At 39.8% G+C, this 27,246-nt stretch overlaps 1 protein-coding gene across 2 annotated transcripts in view; it reads left to right on the forward strand.

Annotated features, from left to right (window-relative positions):
- The window catches only part of TPH2 (tryptophan hydroxylase 2), a 292,829-nt gene that overhangs the window by 110,727 nt on the left and 154,856 nt on the right, over window positions 1-27,246 (forward strand). For both annotated transcript variants that reach the window (XM_075209533.1, XM_075209534.1), the window contains exon 8: window positions 5,827-5,953. In XM_075209533.1, the coding sequence (XP_075065634.1) occupies window positions 5,827-5,953 (127 nt within the window). The remainder of the gene's footprint in view (window positions 1-5,826; window positions 5,954-27,246) is intronic.

Below are 27,246 nucleotides of genomic sequence, written 5' to 3' on the forward strand. Positions count from 1 at the left end.
GCAACAGGCAGCCCTAGGATTGTCTATTATAACTTGTATGACCTGTTTTAAATGCCTGCTATGTTAATACAGATAGGTGCTTGTTTCTTTAATTTTATAAAATGTATTGTTATAGCTTTTTACAGAGATTACGGGTAATGTGCGGCCCCCTCGGAGTTTAGAGGGCCGTCCATGTGGCCCCTGAGGAGTATCAGGTTGCCTATCACTGCTCTAATAGCCCAGAGTAATTACGTGAGACTCCTTTCAAACTGGTGTGGAAACATTGTGGTCTTAAATGCACCTTTGTATGTTCATACATGTTCAAACATCCAACTTGTTAACCATGACATTCAATACTTACAATTATAGCTTCCAATAATATCTGTTTTTCATACATAAGAAGCCATAGGTTGTTTCTATACATACATAAAGGTAAGTGTTAAGTCTTCTAGTACAATTTAGAAAATGAATGCCCCGAAAGCTTGCATTTTTTTTCTGGTTAGTAGTTAAAGGTAACACTTTAATAATGTTTGGGGTATCTTTTTAACCACACAAAGGAATCTACTACCGAACCTTTTGTACTGGCTAACACCGTACAACATTCTGTTCTTCTTACAAAGCACAAAGGTAACTTGAAACTGCATCCCAAATTTCCTTTGCTCTTTGAAGATCACCCACATAGTACTATAAAAAATGTATTTGGCTTCACAACAGTTATTGCTGGGAACACAAGTTGGGATAATCTACTATATCTAAAACATTTTAAGGCAGTAACTTTTTAAAAACAAAACAAAAACAGTCATGTAATTTTACTTAGTATAAAATCTCTTTGTGCAATATAACATTTAGGCAGCTTGTGGTACTGACTTTGCTGATCATGTCACCGACTTACATCATAAATAGCTTCTATGATATCACCCAGGTTTGGCATAAAAATTAGTTTATTAATGTATCAGATTTCATATTACATAGTAAGCTTATTTTATATCTCAGCAGAATGTATTACTACCAAATAATGTAATTTACACAAATATTTGAAAATAATAATGAAATCAAAAATAATAACCTTGCTCTATCTTTGGGCTATTCTTAGTCCTGTTCAGGAGTGTCTTCTTATAACTAATGCAGCGTTGTTGAAACCTTTCTCCTGGGAACTTATCATTCAGCTGAATGGACAATTCATGGCAGAGATGCTTCAACAACCCCAGTATAAGCTGGAAATCATCCTGTTGGAGCTGTTTAAATTTTCCTGGCCCAATTACCATTTGGAAAACACTTTTTTTTTTACAACTGTAATCTGCTACAAGGCCCCTCCTCATTCACATTCAGGTCCATAGTCTCAACTGTCACCATGTACCATTACAAAATGTGTTAAAATGGTGATGACAATAGACAGCCTGTAATTCTGGATATTTATGTATAAATTATTTTACTGTTGAGAAATACATTGTGTAACTTCTCATTATCAGATACTGTATGTCCTGGTTATATTAGAGCTGTGTTAGTTCAGGCTCTCTGTCACTTGGTGGTCCAAAGCATATGCCTCTTTTGTCCCTAAGAACAGTGAATAACTGGCTGGGCTGAGGAGCTGAGGGCCATGTGCCCCCCCCCCCCTGCACCCCACACCCCCTGGGCTGGTCTCATAGTGGGCTACTTTGGGCTGGCTCACTGGGCTACCTGCTTTTTTTTCCTTTAAAATGTTCCCCATGCCAGCACTAACAATAAACACATTAAAGGTCATTTATGAAATAATGAATGTTATAAAAATTATTTACCTGCGATGCATAGGTTATTATGAAATTTCATGCACCTGTACTTCTACAAATGTGCTAATTTTTACAAAAGGTGCACAGATTTGTGTATCAAGATAGGTATCTGCAGAAGGTACATTGACATCTTCTAATGGGAGGAGCTGGGCAGATCAGAGTGATCCTAGCTAAATGCAGGCCAGGTGCATGAATGTACTGTAAATAGCACCTACATGCAAAAAGGTGATTTAAATTTGAAGATGAGCTATTTCAGTTAAATTCTATGGGTTGAGAGCACACATTTAAGTGGGTGTTCCCCGGTCATTAGGAGCCTGCAGAGTCTCCTTCCCACCGAAAAATTAGATGTTTATTTACAGGTGTTTAGAAGTTGCTGGTAAACTGGAATCATCCTATAATTTCAATGGTATTTGTTTTTTCACCATCCAGGCACATTTCACTTTGGTCAAAGTATTTATAAGCACACAAATACCCTGTAATATGTTCTACAATCCTGTGGCACTATCAATGAAAGATAAAGCCTCCAATATATCATGAAGGTTTGTTGACTATTGGCTATCTTCATCAGTCATATGGAACACAATTATCAATTTATCTTTCATCTATTGGAGGTTTTATCTTTCATCTATTGGGTTTTTCTTTTTCATTGACAGTGCCATTGCCGTTGGACAACATAGATCCACTGCCACACTGGGGAAAGATAATTTGAGAAAATTGGTCATGAATGGTGGTCCATATGTTCTTTGTATTGTGATACGGATACATGGAATATTAAGTTTGAACTATGTTACTGCTGAGAGGGGAGTGCTGAGTCAAAGCTCTTGTGGCACTTTTTTCAAATATCCTATAATAAAAATGATCAAACACACAAAATGAACACATGGGACCTGAGTCTTTAAGGAAAGTAAATCAAAAAAGGAGTAAGTTTGCTCCTGGACAAACCATGTTACAATGCAAGGGGTGCAAATTAGTTTATCATTCTACACATAAGGAAAATACTGGCTGCTTTTTCATGTAGCACACAAACACTTGATAGCTTTATGTTTATACTGAATTTTAAATTTGTTCTAGGACATGCCCTTCCCTAACTTTAAATCTGTCCTCACATTTTAAATGTACCTCTGCCTCCAATGCAACATGGTGTTGCCAAGGTGCAAAGTTACTCCTATTTGTTTTTTGTTTTACTTTACTTAATGACTTAGACCCATTATGTCCCCGTTGTTCATAATTTATTTAAGGCATAAATGAGACTAAATAGTAGTAGTATTTGGTGGGGGTAAATTTAATGGGGGTTCTAATCATTGGTAGTAGTTAGGACTTTGAAGTGACATTTTTAATCTTTCCGGTCACATTTCTAGTTGGAGCTCTAGGCACAGTTTAATTTTACATTCCTCCCAACATTTGGATAGGCAGCGCCAGGACGGGGGCGTGGCCACTCCTCCCCTCCAAACCCCTTAATTGCCTTGCACCACTCTTCAGAGCAGCAGGAATCAGAACACCTCTCAACTTCCCCACCACTATGTTTTTGTGGGGTGGAAAACTAGGTGCAGTTATGCAAATAGAAATGTATTGTGGGGATGCATTATTTTTGTCAGACTGCACCAATTCCTTTAATATTTATTGATAACTTGTGATTAGAGCTTGAATTTGGTCCAATGTGCACACATTTGTGTAACCTACAGCTTCCAATCAGTTCACATTTCATTTCTAGGCAGCAATGAAAGGATCTGATTAGTTGCTATGTGTTACAGCATAAGTGTGCACATAGCACCGCATTATAAAAAAAAACCTTTAGTATATGCTCATAATTCACAGAGTTTGTGTGTACACACTAAGCCTCTTCTGTATATATGTATATATAATCTACATAATCAGCACCTTGGGTGGTTATGCACACTTTTTTGAAATAAAGATGAGGTTCGCAACTGTGTCTCAGGAATATAATTTATTTCCTAGGTACTAAGAAATTAAATTATATTTGCTCAGGAATATATTTAGGACCATAGCAATAAGGTGGACAAGAAGGTCTAATGAAACCTAAATTAAACTGCTAATGTAAATTCCTATCCTAACTAGCTTTATTTTCTGCCCTAAATTATAGAATGCAAATTCTGAGCTGTGGAGGCAATTGGTTAATCAAGACTCCATAGAATTACAGTGAATTATCGAAGTACATCTTCAAATAATTGGAGTTTAGTTATAGTTTTGCATATACTGCAATTTGCCATGTTTATATTGCCACTGAAATTGTTTGATAAACAGACGCTTTTAATGTCTAAATTGCTTTTGAAAATTTAATTGGATGTTTGAAAGTGAATAGCAAAGTGCCCATATATTTGTGGTTCAGTTGCATTGCATTTATCTGTATATTATTTACACATGTTCCTTCTGTAGCCTTGCACCAATAGACAGGTGACACATGGATAAAGAACATACTACACAATCTTGTATATAATATATCTCTGCTTTCTATATACATCTGAAGTTTACTGACAAAAAAAAGAATATTGCATCTTTTTACAAGAAAATAATATGCTCATTTGGAATCCCAGACAGCTGCAGTTTAATGTACCAGATACCAGGTAGGTATTTCATAGAGTATCTGGTTCATTTCATCACAAAGCTGATAAACAGCTGGTATTTTTTAGCAACTTTACTGAGCGAAATGATTCTCTACTTTGTGCAAAATGTAATCTTTAAATTACATGCAATAGCTTTTAACAGTAATGAGCCTATTTATTAAAAGTAGTGATATTGACTTTATAGCGTAGAGAATTTGTTATCGCTATCATTTATCAATAAAATATCGCTGGGGCAATACCGTCTGGGAGCAGTAAGGTTCAGGGGATATGCGTATGTGTGACCTGGATAGCTGGTTCGCACATGCGCAGTGGCTTTCAGTTCCAAATATAAAAAATAATAATAATAAAATAAATAATGAAAAAAGAAATATATTTTAAAAATACATATTTTAAAACTATTAACAATTGAAAATAAATGTATATTCAAATAATGTCATGAATTTCTCTCTCCTTGTGCCTCCAGAGAACCTTCCCCAAAGGTTATTTATCATGGACAGAGGTAGTACACGTTCCGTTGTAGGATAGCAATAGCCAGGGTTCCGTTTAAAAAAAAAAATATATATATATATTATTCTATTTTATTTTTATGAATCTGGAACTAGAAGCCCAAGTCTGGACCTTTTACTGGCCTGGTAACAAAGAGACTCTGCCAGCCAGTATTACAGGGGCACTGAGCATCGCTCAGCTGCCCCAGGAAGCTTTTTTTCATAAATAGGGCAATGAACAGCAATAGAAAATCTTCAATATCACCCAATATTTATAAGTAGACCTCATAATTAGGTGAGTTTATAGACTAAATTGAACAAATGCAGAGAAAGTATCATGATTTATTTATGATGTGTGGGTTTAGTGGGAGTGAAGTACAGACTGCTGCTGTACTGAAACATGGCTCCAGCAGGGTGAGGATTTATTTGACATGGGTTATGAGTTCAATTCCTGACCATGACCTACCTGTTTGTATGTTCTCCCCGTGTTTGCATGGGTTTTCTCCGGGTGCTCTGGTTTCCTCCCACACTCAGATAACATACTAGTAGGATGCCTGCTAACAAAATTAACCCTAGTGTCTGTCTGTGTGTGAGTTAGGGAATTTAGACTGTATCCTCCAATGGGGCAGAGACTGATGGGAATGACAAATATTATCTGTTTAGCGCTGTGGAATTGGTGGAGCTATATAAATGAATGGTGATGATGATGATAATATCTCCATTGATGTCATCTCTGCCATTAGGCCACACACCAAGCTATTGTCTTGTAAAATGATTTTTACACATGAAAAAGACTGAAAGGAAGATTTTGAGAAGAGTCAGAGGATTATGGGGCACATGTGAAAGAATGAGACTTAAGCTAAATAGTGCCCTTTAGGATCTGGCCATTCAGCCCACGCGTAGTCACAAATTGGAAAAGATGCCATGCATATTTCAGTTGTCTTACAAAATTACTTTTCATGAATTCATACATATGGAAACATTTTGGGGCTCATGTATTTTTATTTTTACTAGGGACACCTGTCATGAACTGCTTGGCCATGTTCCTTTACTTGCGGATCCAAAATTTTCCCAATTTTCCCAAGAGATTGGCCTTGCCTCACTGGGAGCATCTGATGAAGACGTTCAAAAACTAGCAACCGTAAGTGTGCATGTCAACATCTATTTTACCAAGATGTGTCTTGGAAAAATGTATTTTTTAAAATGTATACATTTTACATTCTTCCTGAAGATGTACATAAGTATGTTGTATATTGTTTAGAATTCAGCTACTTGTGGGTTTTCCAACGCCTACTGGCTGTAACCTCAAATACAATCAGGCCTATGAAATATGTTTACTATTTAGGAGAAGGTAAGTTTCAAACCGATTCTGGTATATCCAAATAAATTTGATTTTGCAAAAGTGTTTTCTTAATATTTCTGTTATGACCTTGTAGATGACCTAGAAGGTAAAGTCTCCATATTTAACAAAGGAGGATAGTAACAGAAATATTTAGATGAAATGGCAAACTGGGCTGTGACAAGGCAAATGAAATTTAATGAAGATAAATGTAAATGTATGACCTAGGTAGTGGTAGTAAATATGCTGCCTACAAGTTAAATGGAATACCATAAATGAAAACCGAGATGGAAAAGGATTTACTAGTTCACCAAAAACTGAGTAATGCAAGGCAAATAAAATCCTGGGATGCATAAAATCAGTGGTAAATGCCCATAAAGCAAACATGGTATTACCATGGTAATTGCCACTAGTTAGACCACATGAATACCGTGTGCAGTTTTAGGCACCTCTTTATAGGAGAACCTCAATGGGTTAAGAAGCAGGCAGCTTAATTAATAAAGTGAAGGAAAGCTTAAATGATAGAGGGTAGATAAACTAGATTTGTTTACATTGGGGAAAAGGGAGCATTATTGATATATTTAATATGTATAAATATATTCAAAATTAATATAAGTCTTTGTCTAACTAACTTTTCCTACCAAACACAATACAGAGGACAAGGTATCATCAGTTGTGACTAAAGAAAAACAGTCTCAACTTGAACATATAAAGGGTTCTTTACTGTAAGAGTGGTTAAGCAGGCACATTCACAAAGAGAATTTAAAAAAAGGATTGGATGTCTTTCTTACTAGAAATAGTATATGTACCTATGGTTAGTAGAGTACATTATGGGGATTATTGATCCATTGAAGTAATCTGACTGCCATTTTTGGGGGGAAGGAAATATTTCCTCTCATTGTAATCATTATTCTCTCTCAGGATCATTATTGTAGATATTCTGCAGTCCATATTGAATGCATTGATCTTCCCATGTATGACAACCTTTAGCAAATACATGACCCCACAATCATTGCCACCTTGCAGCTATAATCTGTGGGACTAAATATGGGTGCAGGGGTGAACAAAGGATTTAGAAGGGGGGGTTTCCGCCCCCCCCCCAAAAAAAAATAATAATTGAGCGAGAGAGAGCATGCGCAGCAGCTCCAATTCGGCGAGTCTGAATTGTACAGCAGCCGCGGCGCTGTCAAGAAGCATCCGCGGCAGTGCTGTATTATACTGCAATACAGCACTGCCGCGGTCGCTTCTGTGACAGCGCCGCGGCTGCTGTACAGTGCCGTTGGTTCGCGGAGGGGAGGGGTTTCTGGAGAACCAGAAACCCCCCCTGCGTGCGCCACTGGGGTGCTATGACAAAAAAATGTACAAGTATGTTACATCACAGTACAATAAGTTATGCTGCAGCATTATTTTAGGTTCTCATATGACACCCCTTCCCACTTACTACTGCACTTTGGTCTACACTCAGATACAACCATAATCATCTTTATTGACACTATTAACAATAATAGCTATGTTTTTACGGACGACCAATGAATGAAAACTGATATCCAGATATTTCGCCCAATTACTGTAACACCAGCTAGCAGGCTTAAACTGATCATTATAAATCATCAGCATGTGAACACAATCTTAATACTATTGGATTTTGCAATTCCCAGTTGTTGTTTTCACATGAAAAATCTACAATTTAAATGAACATGATGGATCGTATTCTTGTCTCTAAAGGGTTAATAAGTATGGAGGGCATGTATACAGTTTGAAATAAATGAGATTTACATCAATAGCAGTGCCTGTAAAATACTCCAGATTTTGATAAATCACTACCATGTTATAGCAGGGATGTTTGTCTGAGGCTGAGAGCTATGTGTGCTTTCTTCAAATAAAATGTATATTACCATCTGTTTCCATTAGGTACAGACTGGGTTTTTTGATTATTTTATATATTCTTTTTGTGGAACAACATGTTGTTTCACCTTTTGGAGAGATTGATGAGCTAGTCCTCTGACCTTCTATTGCTAAAAGAAAAAACAAACCCATGGTTTTCAGTCCCCTCATAGTGTGCTCCAGCTGCTGAGAAATAACTTATGGAAATTGGACTCTTTCTAGAGAGAATACAACCAATTTTGCAGTGTGCATTACTGGGTATTGCTGGTTTACTCATGGAAACATTTAGCTATGTCAAACATGGATTTAGCAATTTGTAGAAATAGTAAAAAAAGACACAGCATGTTGAATTCCTAGAATATAACGTTCCATTTCATCAAGATATTAACATTCTACTGGCATGAAATACCTATGTTATTTGATAAATAGCACTTGAAAAATAACTGAATATTATTATATTACTGACTATTGACTATTTATTTGTATTTGTTGCATTGTAATGTAATTTCCTGTTCGTGATTGCAATTTAAAGTTTTGTTCTCGCTTTTAGTGCAGAAGATATATTATTGTAGGACCACATTTAAATGAATATACAATCAGAAATTAGCTCAGGTTATGACCCTTTTGGAGCCCGTTTAAGGTCTTTTGGAATAATTAGGTAAAAATAGCTAATGGAGCATGTGTGGCAACAGATTGGAAAAGCATAAGTATGTATATGAGCAACAGTTTTGTTTAATGCTAAAGGGATAATAAAACCTTTTATCAATCTGCGCTTGCCAGGCCCGCAGCCAATAGAACAGCAATGCTGGAATGTTTTGCAGTATAATCTGACTATTTCCAATTCCCAGTGCATAGTGTTGTATGATTTTGAAATGGTTGAGTCACTCTTTATAATATGATTCTTTGGTCTTTCTAGGACATGACAGATTTGTTTATATGGCTTATATTTATCTATAATAGGAAATAGACTCAACGATAGCAGATATCCTGTTTTCTCTGTCCGTGGGCATATTGTGGTGTTGCTGAAAATGGTTTCCAAAATACAAGCAATTGCTGACATTCAAAAATCAGGAGTTAAGTTTCATGGAGAAAGAGGATCCACCTTATGTCTTCAGCAATATTGCTTCTAACATGTGCATACTTATATAATAGGGTAGATATAACATGTAGGCCTTTGCTCAATAAATAGGCAACTTAAAAAACAAAGGCCAATGTATTACCGACTACTGGCAAGAAGTGGCACTGCAGCAGCTGTGTGTTAATTTGGATAATGCAGTTTTGGCTAGATTGGATTACAGGTGCCTACAGTGGCTTACATGATTACAGCTAGGCATTACAGTAAACAAACTGTTATCCTCTAGTGTGTTTACTTATTGTGAGTAGGAGTTAAGCTGGGTACACACTGCAGAATTTTCTACCAACTTTTTATGCCGATCGATTTTACATGCGATCAATGTTCCGATCGCTTGGTCCATGGACTGCATACACACTAGCCTTGTTTAGGATGATAAAGGGAAGAGCGGACGTCCCTTTAGCGACTTTTTACAGCCATGTTGTCGTGAGCAATGACTGTAATTTCGTACTCACTGTTGTGGATCGGTCGGAAGTTTATACAAACTACACAACGGAAACGAGATTGGAACGAAAATATTAAACGGTACGACCAACCAAATGAGGCGACAATCGTCCGTTTGGGCAGACTTTCGACCATCGTGTCACTGCACACACTGACCCGACTTTTGAACGAGCGGTCGTATGTCGGCTGATTTAGCCGTTTATTGGATGAAAACTGTGTAGTGTGTACCTAGCTTTACATGTTTGATGCTGCAATCTGTGAGGTTAAACATATATAATAAATCAAGTGTTTTATGTTTTTAGTTAATAATTTTATGATATATACAGCTGCTGTATAAAAGGGTCAGATTTTTTTTTAAAAAAAGCATTTATATTTATGATTTGTAGCATAGAAAAAAGAGATCAGTAAACAAGCTCATGTGGTGAATGATTGAATGTATTATAATAAAAGCAAAAGTTTCACTGTGAGGTGCAATCACTAATAGACCAGGTCACCCAATCATCCTGAATATATATAGCGTATATAAAGTCAATGAGCAATTCTGTAGATGTCTAGTAATGAAAAAAACATATTTGTTACAGAAGCCAAACATTCAAAACGTCACAAAGCTGCCACTGTTTGTGATGTTTTTGTTTGTAATTTTGTAAAAATGAATGCTATATATGGAGCTGCTCATTTATACACAATGAAACATTCTATAAAATTGCACCTCTCTATCTTTCACTGGCCTGAATAGAGTCCAAGCTGAATACTTTGTCATCCAGCCCCTGTAACATCCAGTCCAGGTAAATCTATCCATCAACATCTGCCCAAGTAATGCTCTTCAAACATATCTGTGACAAATCTGTTTCACCACAGGTTTGGCTGGAGACTCTTGGGGGTAAATGTATCAAGCTGAAGTTTCCGTCTAGTTTGAAAAGTGGAGATGTTGCCAATCAGATTCTAGTTATCATTTATTTAGTACATTCTACAAAATGACAGCTAGAATTTTATTGGTTGCTATAGACCACTTTTCAAACCTGACAGAAACTAAGCTTGATACATTTACTCCTTGGAATGTAGATTTACAGTTCCCAGGAGGCCCCTTGGTGGTAATAGCAGTCAGTTACATACTTCTCTTGACCAAGGAGTTAGTCCCGGGTGGATAAATCAGGATCATTGGAGAAATAAGCTGGAGAGGATACTGTAGAATAGTTGAGAATAAGCTGTGATCACATGAGTGGAGACTGTAGAATTGTTGGAGGACATACAAAACTGACCACTAAACTAAACAACACTGAAATACAAACTTTCCTCCTGCAAAGCTAGGCTGGGGGTGAAAGGCTTATATGGGCCAGCAGACGTGCTGAGATGGGTTGGATACTCTTCATCTATTATTCCTGTATCCATCAATTGCCTAGAGCCAAGAATTATCACAGTGGCTCTATCTATCTAAAATTGTTATTCTGCTACCTTACATATCAATTGTTTCCCAAACTTCTCAAATTGTAAGATTGTTTGAATAGGGTCATCTTTTTTATGTATATTAGTTGTTTTTATTCCTATTCCTAGAATTTTTTTGATCAATTATCAATTTTTTATTTGGAAATAAAACACTAGATGTATTTTTCATATAGAGTTTGGCAACTGAAGTTTAAGTTAACAATGGAGAGTTGATTTAAGATTTAAAAAGTAACAATATAGCATTCTCCAAACTTGTGCGAGGATCGTTCTAAACAAAGGGTTTTTGTAGAGAGCCATAGTTGTTGGTCTACTTTGTAAGTATATGGTGCAGACCGAGTCTTCTCTGCTTGTAATCTGTAAGACTGTTGAGCCCTGTGCAGAGCATAGAGTAAGGCTTGATGAGTCTTATGGTTTGTTTGATGCATATAGGTAATGGCTAACAGGGAGAATTCAATCCAAAAAAAAGGGTAAGCTATTGGAAGGAAATCATAACTGGAAAAAAATGGTGTTTGGTTAGTTGATTGGTTTAGAGCATAGTTGTATACAAACTCCGGAAGTCGATAGCTATTGAGCCCAGTTATCTTGCTGAAAATTATATTATGCTCCAAGGTCTGGTTTACTCTTTCAGTTTCTCTGTTGTGCTGTTTATGATAGTCGGTGTGCAAATATATGTTTACTATGAGAATATCACAAAATGCCTTTCAAAATCGTGTAGAAAATGGATATGATATCCGCTGGACACTCATGGTAATAGATTGCCCGAGCTGTGAGAGGAGCTGATAGAAGACTCTTTAGGGGAACAAAATTATTCTGTTTGGTGCATCTTTCCACAATCACTAGTATGGCATTCTAATCAGAAGAAGAAATTAACTCTGATATAAATTCCAAAGAAGTGGTTGTAACAACTCGAATGGATGAGTGTAGAATTTTAGTATTGACACAAATAGAACAGGATGCAACATATTTACATACTGGGCCTGATTAATCTTCGGACGCAACCTGCATAAAACCTCCGTTTAAAAAACGAGCATGGAACTTGAGCATAGTTGCAACCCTATTCAAATACAAGCAGATCTCAACAGAGTGCAGTATAAAGTCCTATCAGAACACATGCACAAAAAAATTATTTTGTAAAATAAATTTAACTACTCATAGTGCCATAATCATTAATAAAATTATCTGTAAAAAGTCATTCTTTTATTTATTTTTTAATAGTAAATACATAAATCAGGATGTTCTTAACGTGAACTGTATATACAATGCATTTTTATAGTCTGTCTGGCTTGCATACACATGTTCTGTGCTAGCTAGTGACACACATACTTGAACTTTTTTAAACAGACTATGCTAAAATCAGACATACATAGGAGAAATCCAAGACCTGAAATGGCCGCATTTGTGTTGGCACACCCTTAAGTACATTCCCTATGTTTGCCAGCCCCTTCCACCCCCCGTTCTGTGATTTGAGGACTACTCGAAGGAAATTTTATAATGCTGTTAGGACCGTGGCTTTCTGATAAGCTTTTAGAACCGGACTAGTAGAGGTCTTCACCTTTAATAGCCACTTTTCCCATAGAACAAGATGTGTTCGGAGGTACTCAGATGCCCCAGGACTTAACTCTATGGTAGTAGAAGCTTATTAGAATAACCACAGCACAGGGTAGGAAACCGGAATACCGGAGGCAGAAAACCAGGGAAAGGCCAAGGTTGTGGGTCCATAACAAGCAAAAAGGTCAAGGTACAAGCCAAAGGTCAGGGCAGGCAGAAAAACATGGAAAATCCAGAAAACAGGCAGAAGGTCAAAGGGCACAGACAAACAAGCAGGGATAAGAAAAGAAGCCAAGGTCACAACAGGGAAATAAGGTCACAGATAGCCAAATATCTAGGAGGTACAGGGTAGCTGGTCAGCAACATGTGTCTACACAAGCGCTGAGCGACAGGGAGGCTAAGCCCTCCCTATCCTATATACTAATGACAGCCAATTAGCAGGCCAGAGTGAGCACTCCTCCCATATTATCAGGAGGTTAATAATTAATTTGTGGTGCCTTCTACCTCAGAAGGTAGGTGATGAATATTTTAATTAATACATCTGCGCACTTGTCCGGCTGCCTATGCCTGGATGCGGCAATCACTGACAGTGTGTCACGATCGTTGCCATGGTGACAGCCAGGATAAGCAAACAGGATCTGATTTTCTGTCTATTGCCATGGTAGTCGGAACGCAAGAGGAAGCAAGACGCAGCTCCAAGCGGCTTGTAGCAAATGCAAAAGGTGTACCATAACTTTAAGTACAGAGGATGGACCAAGAGCGCTGGTCAGGAACCAGAGTGGTAGTCATCGGGTGTCGGGGATCAATAGCCGGAGAAGCTTGCTCCGAAAACCAGCACAAGAAAGCAGCCAGGAAATCTCAGAATGCTGAGAGAAGACTCAATATTCTAGCCAGTGTATCAACAGACTGTAGGCATTAATTGAATTTCTATACCGGCTAGGCTAAGTCTTCACCTATAACAGCTGTCTTTTCCAAAGAAGCACTCTATGTTCACTGTGACTTAGATGTCCCCAGGACTTTACTTGTAGTAGTAGGAACATACATATGTCCTGGCTCTGTGAATTTATATAGGAAACTAATAGGGCCAATAGCAAAGTTGCTAAGAGTAGACTGGAACAGTGGTAAGAGATGCAAAAGCTGACACAGAATGTACCAGATGACTAACGGACTAAGAACAAGTAATACACACACAGAATTCAGTATGGATACAGGCAGGGAATATACCAATAACAAGCCCAGAAACAATATGTCCAGCAATGAAGAGAGGAGTTCAGTAACAAAGCCAGAGCTCAAGACAGGCTGTGGTCAAAGATTAATTTGTGTAATAAGCCAGAGGTCAGGACAGGCTGCAGGTAAATAGTAATCCAGGGAACAAACCATCGGATAGAACCAGGACAAGAAATAACAAGAGCATAAGAGTTGGTTCAGCAAAATGGATGCTATCAACAGCAGGTAGGCTCTGCTTTCACTGTCCTATAAGGACTAGGAAAATAATTACAAGGGATGCATGGAGCATGGAGTAATGCCACCATGTGACCACTGGTGCCAGGTAACACTGCTGCTAAGTTGCTTATCAAGCAGTCGCTGAACAGTGGCTTAAGCAGTCATCTTACAAGCAGTCCCAGAACTCCTGACAACCAGATTCTGCTTATATATCCACTATTCCATTGTCTTTGCATCTCTTTCAGTAGCTCTATACTTGTTAGCAGGGCCGGATTAACCTGAGGTCTAATTGGGCTACAGCCCAGGGACCTCGGGCATCTGGGGGCCCCTTGAATCTACTCGTTTTTTGTTTTTTTTAAGCTACTTAGCTGTAGCACGGCCGGCGGCTCCGACTCTCAGATGATGGTCACGTAGAATAGCAGGCAGCCAACAGCAAATGTTATGCTGTTAGCTGCCTGCTTGCACTGTAGTCCTTCCACGGCGCGCAGTAATCTCCTTACTGAGGAGATCTCGTGAGAGTGAGACTATGACTCAGTCTCACTCTCACGAGATCTCCTCAATAAGATGATTACTGTGCGCCGCGGAAGGACTACAAGCAGGGAGTGAATGACGGTGAGTGACAGAAGAACAGTGAAGGAAAGACGGAGGTAAGTGCCTGGGAGGGGGGGGGGGGGGAGGGGATGGGGAAGCGGGGGCCTCCATTCCCTTAATCAGGCCCTGCCTGTTAGTTGTGTCCATGCTAATATGCACAGGTTTTATCCTGCACTGAATATACCCCTTGCACCCCAGTAGCTGTGTTGGGAGTTGTACTCTTATTTGTTTACTATATTGTACTGTTATACCATGTATTGACTTGTTGTTTGCCCTGTGTATGGCGCTGCAGACCTAGTGTGGCACCCTATAAATAAAGGTTAATAATAATAATAATAATATAGGCCTGAAGCTGTGATCTCAGGTGCTGGCAACCCATTACCAGTAGCAAGTCATTAGGCCTGATACAGGTCTACACAAATGAAAAGAATGCACAAAGTTCTGAACAACTGCAACCTGAGTTTGGGAGCTTTAGCACCAGATTCCTTCTGGTCACTGACTTCCTTGCACCTGCAGCAGAGAAAATATGTGACCTCTGCATGCTATGAGGCCTTCAGGGCAACCCTCACAGCATGGCAAGTTAAGGACTCTACAAGCACAGAACCTGACACCCTCCCTAAGCTATTCAAGGTGTAGTAAGTAATAAAAACACATCAGTAATTGCTGCTTCTTGGTATTTATGATGTAATACACAGTGTGGAGAATGTATATTTTTTTTACCATCATATCCTTTAAGCATTTAAGAAATCGGTAGAATTATATGGTGTCTATAGTGTATTTGTTTTTCAATAAGTGACATTTTATCATATTCTTGCATCTTTTGTTTGTTATGGAGACTGCTCTCACAAGTACTACTCCAAACAGAGCGCCAGTGCATAACTAGTACAAAGATGTTTAGTTATGGTAAAGAATAATTTTTCTGACTATAGCACCTTCCTCCACTGATCAGTAGTCTACTGCATGTGCGTTTTCAAGCACTGAAGTTGCAAACATGCATTTTCAAGTGTGATAAGCGTTTTAGGCACTGCAACCCGTCTATGGTATCCTGTTGTTCTGTTTTGTGGTGTCTTATTGGGGTGTTTTTTACTAAACGGTCTACTTCCACCGTAGGTCAATGTTTGTTGTCAATTATACTGCATTTACTTGCCTGTTTTGGCTTGCACTTTGTATTAATGCACAGATATTACGATCCCGCAATATTTGCTTCTTCACTTTGATTGCACCTGATGGTTAAGAGATGGGAAGAGGATGCTACGATTGTTTTTGAAACATAATTGGAGGGGCTAATCATGAAGCTCTGCCAGCTTCTTGCCTGCCAAGCAGAAGTAGGTAGTGTGCAACTGGGAGGGAGGAAGTTGTCTCGATTGCCCCCCTCTGGATCCACCACTGCCTCTGCTGAATGTTGTATGCTGACATCACCTTAGATACAGTTGTCAATGAAACAAGTTGAGCTGCTGTCTTAGTCAATGAAGCACCTGCCACATGTGCCCCAACAATCACCCCTCTTTCAAAGTCACTGAGGTCTTCTTTTGCAGGGACATTGACCATATTGGGATATTAATTGTTTAATTAGCTCATGAGCCATACCTGTGTAGAATCCAATATGCTTTAAATGACCTTCATTTACCCAGGAGTTTCCATTTTTTGTCACTACCTGTATGTTTCCTAGAAATTAATATGGCAGCTCTCAATTGGCCAGCTAAAGAATTGTGTTTTTTGTTTCTTCTTTTATCATTAACTGGTTTCATTTATTGATAAAGTGGTGTAGCATTTTCCTGAAGCCATGATAATGCAACATTAACTTACCCTGAAAAGAATAAAAGCTGTCAGTCGGCCTCCATTGTCTTTATTAACTGCATCATTTTAGGTAACTTGTCTGGTATTTGTTGTATCTCTAGTACATACATTGCATATTTTCTCTAATGCAAGATCCCTATTGTACAATTTTATAATTGACTTGAATTGTGTGTTCTTTTTCTACTCTTCATATCAAGTGTCTTTCAAATAAACATTTTTGGTGATGCCTTGTTTGTATTCACTTGTTGGAAAGCATTATCATTCTTTGCTTACAGATAAGATAGAAGTGGGTAAAATTTCAAAAAAACAATCATGGCATAATTGAATCTATGCTAAGGGCACCTTCTTGTAAAGCAGGGCTGCATTGTATCATGTAATTGTTATACACATCTTTGAATGATTAGGACACTCCTGGAAAGGACAATGGTTTGAAGCAAATTGATTTATTAATTCTTCCATAATTTCTTGCAGCCGCATGACCTCCATGAGCACAGCACCTGCTTTCTATAGCCAGATCTTGATTGCTTATTCTTCTCTTATAAAATTTGCCATTTTTTTGCTGTTTCCATGACATTTCTCTGGTAATGCAACCGATGCCCCAAGGTCTCTAGCGGAGCTTATTTATAATCTTGCTTGCAGATGTTTAACCCTAGATTTTAGCTGCTCCCCTCCAGACTGATTGCTTTTTCTGACTATGTTTCTGGTACTGCAGTTTTCAGATAATACATTATTTGTGTGAAATCAATATTCCTATGGAAAGCTATGCAACATGAAACCTTCACTCTGAACCTGTGAATCTTTCTTTATTTGAAATTCTCTTTTTCTCTGCAACATAGTAACTATTATATTATTTTTATATATTGATTTTTAATACATTTTGCAAAAATTATTCTTTTTTTACGTATTTGTGTTTTCACCTTAGGGGTTGTTTTTGTTTGCTATATTACACATATACCTCCTAGGTTAGATCCAATACTATACAAATTTTTTTTTATATGAAATTATAATCCTCTTTGATCCTCTTTCATTGCATGGAATGTACTCATTAAATAGAACCAACATCATAATATAGTTTTGACTGTAAAATTAAAGAGAAAATCCACATATACTTTATTGCTAACCCTTCCCCCTTGATTAGTAGGCTGATAGTGGTGATTCCCCTGGAACATCCACCATTACATATATACAGCTTCTCCTTGTACCTTAAATTGTTTTGCAAGTCTAAAGTGTGCATAGAGATTCAATTATTTAATAAATGGATAATTCCGCCCAAAAATAAAAAACAAGTTTTGGATGGAATATTCTATGTAGTATCCAATCCCCAGAGATTAAGTACCTGGATTCTAGTGTCCAGACCTTTAATGTGGTCCCACAATATCCTATATGCACCCAAAGCTGCTTCAATTCCTCCTGCATGCTCACACAGGGACCTTGTTAGGGGACAATACATTGCCTGTCTGAAAAACTATCAGGTTGGCATAAATATGGAGGGTAAGATGATGATTTTTCATTGATTGATACAAGCTAAAAAGCATAATTGCTTCTTGTTCCATGTTTTTAAATAAGCCCTTGTGTCTCTCAGGAACATAGGGCTGTGCAAACCACAACACCAAGGTGCGGATCCCCTTTACATACAACTGAATTTCAAAAGTTTCTGTTTTGAATATGCCCATTATACTATACTTCTCTGGAATTCTAATAATTGACTAAACCTCATCATGAACAGAAATGGTAACTGTGACAATTATGTAGTATATCTAATGACTGATTGTTATTTTTTATTAAATTCATGTATGACAATGTATATTGTATGTAATCTTGTAATGTAATCTCAACGTGTACTTTGCTAGATGACATGAGTTTGAATCTATGCAAGTGTCAATAATCTGCTGAAATTAGCCAGACCAGGGAAAGATAGGCATCTCTAAAGAGTTTGAAGCCTCAAAGTTGTAAGCCATCTAGCCAAGCAGAACGAGCAGAGGTGAGAACTCAAGGTCCTGTGAACATTCCCGAACTCAAGACATCCCTAGCTCACTTTGAAAGCCCTGTGACATTTGGGAGATCAATCTGTCCTTATTGACAGCTAAACTCCAAAGGTGGGGAGTGAGAGCTATGTGGAAAAAGATTTAAAATTTTCTGCCTATGTGTGAATTTTCATGAGGGGGTCTATCAAGGCTGGAATGTCCCATATTTCTCAATTGTGTTCCCTCACACACCAATTCTTAACTAGTAAGTAGTGACTCTGGTTTTATTTCCTATTTTATTTCTGAAACTTATTTGTGCAATTTATTGTATGTCTTGTCATTAACTTTTTTGTAACGAAGTCTTGGAAACATTTTTCAGATTAAAATACATTTAATCTAGGGAGGCTCATGCTACATGTGTATGTGATTTAAGTGTGAAACATTAATAAGTTGTTTTGTGAAGGTTAGGAAACTGTAATGAACCCTTTGTGATGGCAGAAAAGGTGTACTTATTGCTAAGTGACTAAGGTGTCGCCAGTCACGGCCAGCTGTTCTGATTGCTGTATCTGGACAGGCTGGGAGTTCGTGACAGTACCTTTCACTGTTACATAATGTATTTATGTACTTTTTATTCCATGAAGAAGATTATAGTTTATGGATTAAACACCTATCTTGTTTTGATAAGCATGGCCAAATCACAATATTTGTTTCAAATGCTCTTACTCTTACTGATATTTATTGATTCAAAATAAAAAATATAACTTTGTATAATGGTACTTTATGTTTATATCAAGTTTAGTTGACCTTAAACTGACTTCCAAATTTCCACTAATTTTAATGCAGTTTCTACTTATAAAGACTATTCACTGCTCACCAGCAACTTTAGCTTAGAGTCAGGTGGGCAGATATTTTGATTGACAGAAATGGAGTGGCATCTGTTAAAATGCTTTCATAGAAAAGAGATCACCTCCATATTCAGGCACAAAACCTAGTCCTTTATTAATAAATATGATTTCAGCAGCAGAGAGTTCATAGGAGCACTGGTTAATGTAAAAATGTTTAACTATCTTGTTAAGCTATTTTCAGTCTCTGTATATTCCTTTGACCCTCTGATACTGTATCAGGAAATCCTGAATGACTTGGCACTGCAATGAAAGCATGAGAGAAACATGCAGAGGTAGCGGTGGTGTTTATCCAAAGCAGAGGACTGTAAAAGAACCCTAGCCATTTAGGGCGAGGACTGCAGCCGAGGTCATTACTGTCTTGTTTTTCTGATGGTTTATATTAAGTTCTTCTTAAATCCTCATACACTGAAATACACTAATTAAGCAAGGTCTATAACTAGCATCTTTACGGTGTGTTAGTGCTAAAACCCCATATTTTACTATGTGTTACAGTTAGAGTGAATGAGCTCTGTCTATTATATGTGGCACAGAATCACCCCTATCTGCTTGAATTCTTGTATGTTATAGTGAGTATGACTTGTTCCGGATGCAGAACAACTGTGAAAAAACTATGACTATACGATAGTAACATAAAGGAGAAAAACCAACTAAGAAAGTATATAATGCAAAGTCAGCTGAACTAAATTAAGAGACGAGAGCAATGGGCAGCTCAATGAGTTATGTTTTTGAGAACCAAATTCAATATCATTAATTTCCTTAAGGTGAAATTCAATGTTGCTTGAAACTTGATCCTTTTTCTCGTTCAGTTTGGCCACACATGTGGGTGACCAAATGTGATGATATTTGTATGTTCGGCAGTGTGTGCCAAGCAGCTGGATGGCTTACACTTCCATTGCAGTCTATTGTTGTTGAAATATGATCACACACAAAGGCAAATAAGGGCTATTGGCGGTCATATTCTGATGATATTTTTTTTGCCACAAATGTTTTTAATCCTCTCAAGTTTTAAAGTTATTACCGGACATCATAGTTTTTCTTTTGGCCAATTGCCTGATATTTGCTGTGATATATGTATAAGGATCCCTTTATCCCACAACAGGATTTTAAGCAAACTTTTTTTTAACAATATTCCTGTTTTATGTCTCTAAATTAAGTATATAACAAAAATAGGTAAGAAATATGTTGTAGAAAATGTGTGTAATTGTGGGGTCTGGAAGGAAGCATCTTTGTATATTTAGTACTTTTTCACTCTGTTTTTCTAAGGCAACATTTATAAATTTGATGTGCCCTTTAAATGGTTGGCCTTACAAATATTGCCCCAGTAAACAAGCACAACATTTTTGTAAACAATAAAAGCAACCGCAACCACAATCAGTCTGAAAAACTATGAATTGATTAGGAAAATTGTACCTTTTATGTTACACTTCGAGTTAAGACACACCCCTTGTGCAGCAAGGACCAGAGAGCGAGGTGCAGCACCTGTATAAGGCTTTAGCCTATTATGCCTGAAGTAGCCTACTATATCTGATCTACTATTGTAGTCATGGGCATCCAAAAAGGAGGCTGGCTGAGACATGGTCTCCTCACCAAAGCCGGATATGCGCCATTTTCTCAGTCTCCCTGGTCTCTCCCCGGTCTCCACCGTTATGAATCCACCTACCAGCTGCCCCCCTCTGCACTCTGTGGCAGGAGACAGTCCTCCTCTGGAGCCTGTGGCAGCCTCAGACTCTCTGGGTTGCAGTGTTTGTAGTCAGTTTGCAGACAGTATTTCCTATAGCATATCAAGTCGCTTTCAATAAAACAGGACATACTTGCCCAGGAGCAAAAAGTGCAGGAAACTGTCATTCATGCTGACATTTCCCATCTTATCTTACAACTCTGGAGGATGACAGAGATACTTTGAACAAATATGTTGCAAAGCTCCAGGAATCTGTCCTGCATTAAGCCTCTGAATTGAAGGATCTCCATATGAAAGTGTATTACCTTGATAGTGAGGCTTGCCACAACAACCTCTGCATAAGGGGTATTCCAGAAGATATACCCCCGCATGGCATAGTGGATGTACTTACCAAGATTTTCAATTAAGTCCTGGGACAGGATCCCAATTCCCAGATAGTTTTTGATAGAACTCATAGAGCCTTTCACCCCAGGGACCTTGCCTCAGAAAAACCTTGCAATATTATTTGCAAACTCCATTGCCATTCCCAACGGGAAAACATACTGCGCAAAATTAGAATCTTGATGGAATAGATTTTGATGTACATAGGATCCAGATATACCAGGATCTCTCCTGGCAAACTTTGCAGCAGAGCATGACATCAAATACCATTGAGGATTTCCCTTTTTCCTACACACTATGCACAATGGCAAACACACCCTACTCAAGAATCCTTCTGATCTTGACTTTTCTATTTGACTTTGGATCTCCCCCACATCACTTTTCTGGAATGGCAAGATGGTGCTTCCAGACTGGTCCCACTGTCTCTTCCACAGTGAGAAAGTTGTCAACAGGTCTGGCACCCAGACAGAAGCCCCAAAGCTACCATGTATTGCCCGTCGGAAACCATTGACAGTGTTCTCTGGGCTTTGGTGTTTCCCATGGAAAAACTTTGGCTTCGTTTCTGCCCTACTTATTCCGCAGTCTGATATTTTGATGCCCTGGAAGCTCTCTATATAAGTGAGTGAATGCTAGCCAATTATGGCTTTTCTCCCTTGGCACAACTTTCTCTCTGATGCTCATTTCACCATTCCCTAAATTGTTGATATTGCCATTACAATTACTTAGTTATGTTCCTAATCAGGGCACTTCTGGTTCGTCTTGTACGTTTATGTGCATTATCTGTTTATCAGTCTAGGTACACTGTGCTTTTGCTTGTGTCACTCACCGGACTGTGAGTGCTTCTTCCCGGACATTTAGGAACCGTGGCCGTCCTCCATCCTGAGGGACTGCGCATGCGCAGCCCTTTCTATACCTCCAGTGTATGTTCCTTTAACTTAATTGGCAGATCAGGCAACCTCCCTATATTAAGCACCTGTGGTCAACACCTAGTTGCCTGATCTTGGAGTCTCATTCCCCATGAGTCTCTGAAGGTGTTCCTGTGTTTCCTTGTTTATTCAGCCCTGCTGATTCCTGTGGTTTCCAAACCACTTCTACCTCTGTGGTTTCCAAACCACTTCTACTACTGTGGTTCCCATACCACTTCTACCATCTACTGTATCATCGTGACTGTGAGCTGATTCCTATCCGCTGCCTCCGTGCACTACAGTCTTCAACCACTTCTACTACTGTGGTTCCCATACCACTTCTACCATCTACTGTATCATCGTGACTGTGAGCTGATTCCTATCCGCTGCCTCCGTGCACTACAGTCTTCAAACCACTTCTCCTACTGTGGTTCCCATACCACTTCTACCATCTACTGTATCATCGTGACTGTGAGCTGATTCCTATCCGCTGCCTCCGTGCACTACAGTCTTCAACCTGCAACTCGTCTGTGTTTCATCATCGTGACTGCTAGCTGATTCCTATCCGCTGCCTCCGTGCACTACAGTCTTCAACCTGCAACTCGTCTGTGTTTCATCATCGTGACTGCTAGCTGATTCCTATCCGCTGCCTCCGTGCACTACAGTCTTCAACCTGCAACCCGTCTGTGTTTCATCGTGACTGTTTGGCTGATTCCTATCCGCTGCCTCTGTGCGCTTCAGTCTTCAGTCCTTGTCAACGCTCCCGTGTTTCCTTGAGTCTGCCTCCACTATTGCTACCCGCTATTCTCCGTGATCAACAGTGCCTGTTCAACTCTGCTCTCCCGTGTCCCATCGTTACTGCACCTGCTGGTTGCTATTGGCTACCTCCGTGTTCCCGCAGAGACCCGCTGCTGCTACTCCTCAGCACTACTCATCCATCTACTGCTGATCCGCTCTCCACGCTTTCCTGTGTTCCCTGCTGGTCTACCTACCCGTGCGCTGCACCTACTAGACCACCGCTTCACCCATCCAGGGACTTCGCATCCTGCCGGCCTCCTGCCGTTCAGGTATCTCTGCACTCCTGTCTGACTGCCTCCTGAACCACGGTATGCATACTTCTCATTGACTGTGCTGTGTATTGCATACCTTGCTGGACTGTGTTGGTTCTCCTCTGGAGTGTGCTATCCGCTGAGTCTATTGCCATCATTGACTGTGTTATCTTATGCTGGACTACTTCAAGAGACTTTCTATATTGGCAGTATTGTTCAGTCATCTATACATTTATATTGTGCATATCACTGTGGTTCAAAGTCAAGGTGCCCGTGTATATCTTGTGTTGCAGTCTCTCCCCGTGCACCTCCTCACATATATATTCAGTGGTACAACTTGCTGAAGGCAGACCACTGATCCCTGTTTCCTGTATCACCTGTTCCAGTATCCTCTCACATAGCAGTGGTACAACTTGCTATCGCAGACCACTGACTACCCGGATACCTCCACTTGGATTCCACTCCTTCACTCAGACAGCGGTACAACCTGCTATCTGCAGACCGCTGACTCTCATCACCCCCTCGTTTCTGTTGGACATTCCTCCTCACTATAGCAGTGGTACAACTTGCTACCGCAGACCACTGACTACCTTCACGTGTCCTTTGTCCATACAGTTCCTCGTGTATTACTACCTCCATATTGCCAGTGCTGCTAGTCATAGACTTTCCTGAGCATCTCATCACCTGCTATTTCCTGTTCCGTGATCACCCTGCTACCAGAGTACCATATTACCACCTATACTGCTCTGGTAAGCCTATCACCTGGTGATCCCTGGGTAAAGACTCCTAGTGCCCGTGACAGTAAGATCAGGCCATGACAGACCCAGATACGGAACCTACTGCTAAAGAGATGCTGCAGCATCTGGTCAGCCGTGTGGAGCAACAGGATGCTCGCCAACAGCTGTTACTTCAATGTTACCAATCGTTAACCTCCCAAGGAACATCTGGACAGACTGTTACAGCTAGTATTGAAGCTCCTGTGCTTTCCTCCGTTTCCCCAGTGCCATCCCAGGTGTCTACAGCTCCTACGCTTCACCTGCCTACTCCGTCAAAATATGACGGGGACCCCAAAACTTGTAGAGGTTTCCTTAACCAATGTTCAGTCCATTTTGAACTCCAACCTCAAAATTTTTCTACCCATCGTTCCAGAGTGGCCTATCTTATCTCATTGTTTTCTGGACAAGCCCTGGCTTGGGCCTCCCCTCTGTGGGAAAGAAACGATCCAATTCTACAAGATAGTGCCAAATTCATTTCCACGTTCCGAAGTGTGTTCGATGAACCAGGTCGTGTGACCTCCGCTGCTTCCAGCATTCTTCGTTTGCGACAAGGCTCCCATACAGTAGGACAGTATGTCATTCAATTTAGGATCTTAGCCTCTGAACTTCAGTGGAACACTGAAGCATTAGTTGCCGCCTTCTGGCAGGGGCTCTCCGATAAAATTAAAGATGCACTGACTACCCAAGAGCTTCCTTCGTCACTAGAAGATTTGATCTCTCTTTGCCATCGTGTAGACATGAGATTTCGTGAAAGAGAATCTGAGAAAACAACTTCTGCTAAAGCACCTCTTCGTTTAAACCCTCAATTTCGTCCAGTTTCACCTTCTGTGATTCCCATGGAGATAGGACGTTCCAAATTATCTTTAGAAGAGAGGAAACGAAGAGTAAAGAATAGACTCTGTATCTATTGTGCTGATTCCACACATATGCTCAGTTCTTGCCCTAAGAAATCGGGAAATGCCAGGCCCTAACTAGTTCTGGAGAGGTGAAGTTAGGGTCCCTGGAGTCCTCTCCATTGTCTATGAAATCTAAAGTCTGCGCTTTCGATGTTACGATTTCCTTTGCTACCAAATCCTTTGAGTCACAGGCATTGATTGATTCCGGAGCAGCAGGAAATTTCATTTCTAAATCACTAGTGAATCAATGGTCCCTACCAGTGATCACTTTAAAAACACCCATTACTGTGACGGCTATAGATGGATCACGTCTCATCAATGGTCTCATCACCCAGAGTACGTCTCCAGTAACCCTTCAGATTGGTGTACTACACCATGAAGAAATTTCGTTTTTAATTCTTCCTGTTACGACAAGTCCGATTGTCTTAGGCCTTCCATGGCTTCAATGTCACTCTCCCCAGATTGACTGGCGCACCCCTCAAGTTACGTCTTGGGGGCCTGAATGTCACCATCGTTGTCTCTCTCAAGTTATTCCTCTTAAAGTACAGCAATCTTCCATCTCAGCTTCCTCCCCGGGACTCCCTCCTCAGTATGCTTCATTTGCCGATGTGTTTGATAAAGCTCAGTCTGAACGTCTTCCTCCTCATCGTTCTTGGGATTGTCCGATCGACCTTCTACCTGGCAAGACCCCTCCCAGGGGTCGGGTCTATCCTCTCTCGTTACCTGAAACTCAAGCCACATCTGAGTACATACAGGAGAATCTCCAGCGTGGGTTCATTCGACCTTCCACCTCTCCCGCTGGAGCTGGGTTCTTCTTCGTCAAAAAGAAGGATGGATCATTACGCCCTTGTATAGATTTTCGTGGACTCAACGCCATTACTATCAAGAATCGGTATCCCATTCCGCTGATCACTGAGCTATTTGATCGCATCAAGGGAGCTCGGATATTTACTAAGTTGGATCTTCGTGGTGCCTACAATTTAATTAGAATCCGTTCCGGTGACGAATGGAAGACCGCGTTTAACACCAGAGATGGGCATTACGAATATTTAGTAATGCCCTTCGGGCTGTGTAATGCCCCCGCGGTTTTCCAGGGTTTCATCAATGAGATCTTTCGGGACTTATTATATGTATGTGTCGTTGTCTACCTGGACGACATATTGATCTTCTCACAGGACCTGCCTTCTCATCACCAACATGTGGCAGAGGTCCTCTCCAGACTACGGAAAAACTCGTTGTTCTGTAAATTGGAAAAATGTTCATTCGAGTTACCCCAGATTCCATTCTTGGGGTATATAGTTTCCGGAGTTGGCCTGAAGATGGATCCAGACAAAGTAAATGCTGTACTACATTGGCCTCAGCCAACTACTCTTCGTGCCATCCAGCGTTTTTTAGGTTTTGCCAATTACTATAGACGCTTCATTCAAGACTTCTCATCCATTGCATCTCCCATTGTGGCCTTAACTCGGAAAGGGGCTAATACTAAGCAATGGTCATCTGAGGCTCTCCAAGCCTTTCAAATCCTCAAAGAGTCCTTCTCGTCTGCTCCCATTCTGCGACAACCTGATGTGACACTCCCCTTCTTCCTAGAAGTAGATGCCTCTAATGTGGGCTTAGGAGCTATTCTCTCCCAACGCTCGGAGCAACAAAAATTACATCCTTGTGCCTTCTACTCTCGGGGTCTTCTGCCCGCAGAGAAAAACTATACTATCGGGGACAAGGAGTTGCTGGCCATCAAAGCTGCATTAGAGGAATGGAGATACTTGTTGGAAGGAGCTCGCCATCCGGTGACGATCTTCACGGATCATAAGAACTTGTCATATTTGCAATCTGCTCAATGCTTGAACCCTCGTCAAGCAAGATGGTCTCTTTTCTTTTCCCGTTTTGAATTAATTATAACCTTCAAACCAGCTGCTAAGAACAAGAAAGCTGACGCTCTATCTCGAGCTTTTGTGACGTCCTCTGATGTAGAAGAGGTTCCCAACCATGCTATTCTAGACCCCAAATGTATTTCTCTGGCTGCTTCATCCACCAAAATGCTACCTTTTGGGAAGACCCTCGTGCCTCCTACTCTGAGGAGGAAAATCCTTTCGTGGTTCCATGCCTCTCGTTTTTCTGGACACGCCGGTGAACATAAGACCTTTGAGATTCTCTCTCGTAGTTACTGGTGGCCTTCAATGAGGAGAGACGTCAAAGAGTTTATTGCTTCCTGTGATTTATGTTCTCAGTTCAAATCCTCCCGCAGAACTCCAGCAGGGT

This window comes from Mixophyes fleayi, chromosome 4 (genome assembly GCF_038048845.1).
Source record: "Mixophyes fleayi isolate aMixFle1 chromosome 4, aMixFle1.hap1, whole genome shotgun sequence".
Lineage (NCBI taxonomy): Eukaryota > Metazoa > Chordata > Amphibia > Anura > Limnodynastidae > Mixophyes > Mixophyes fleayi.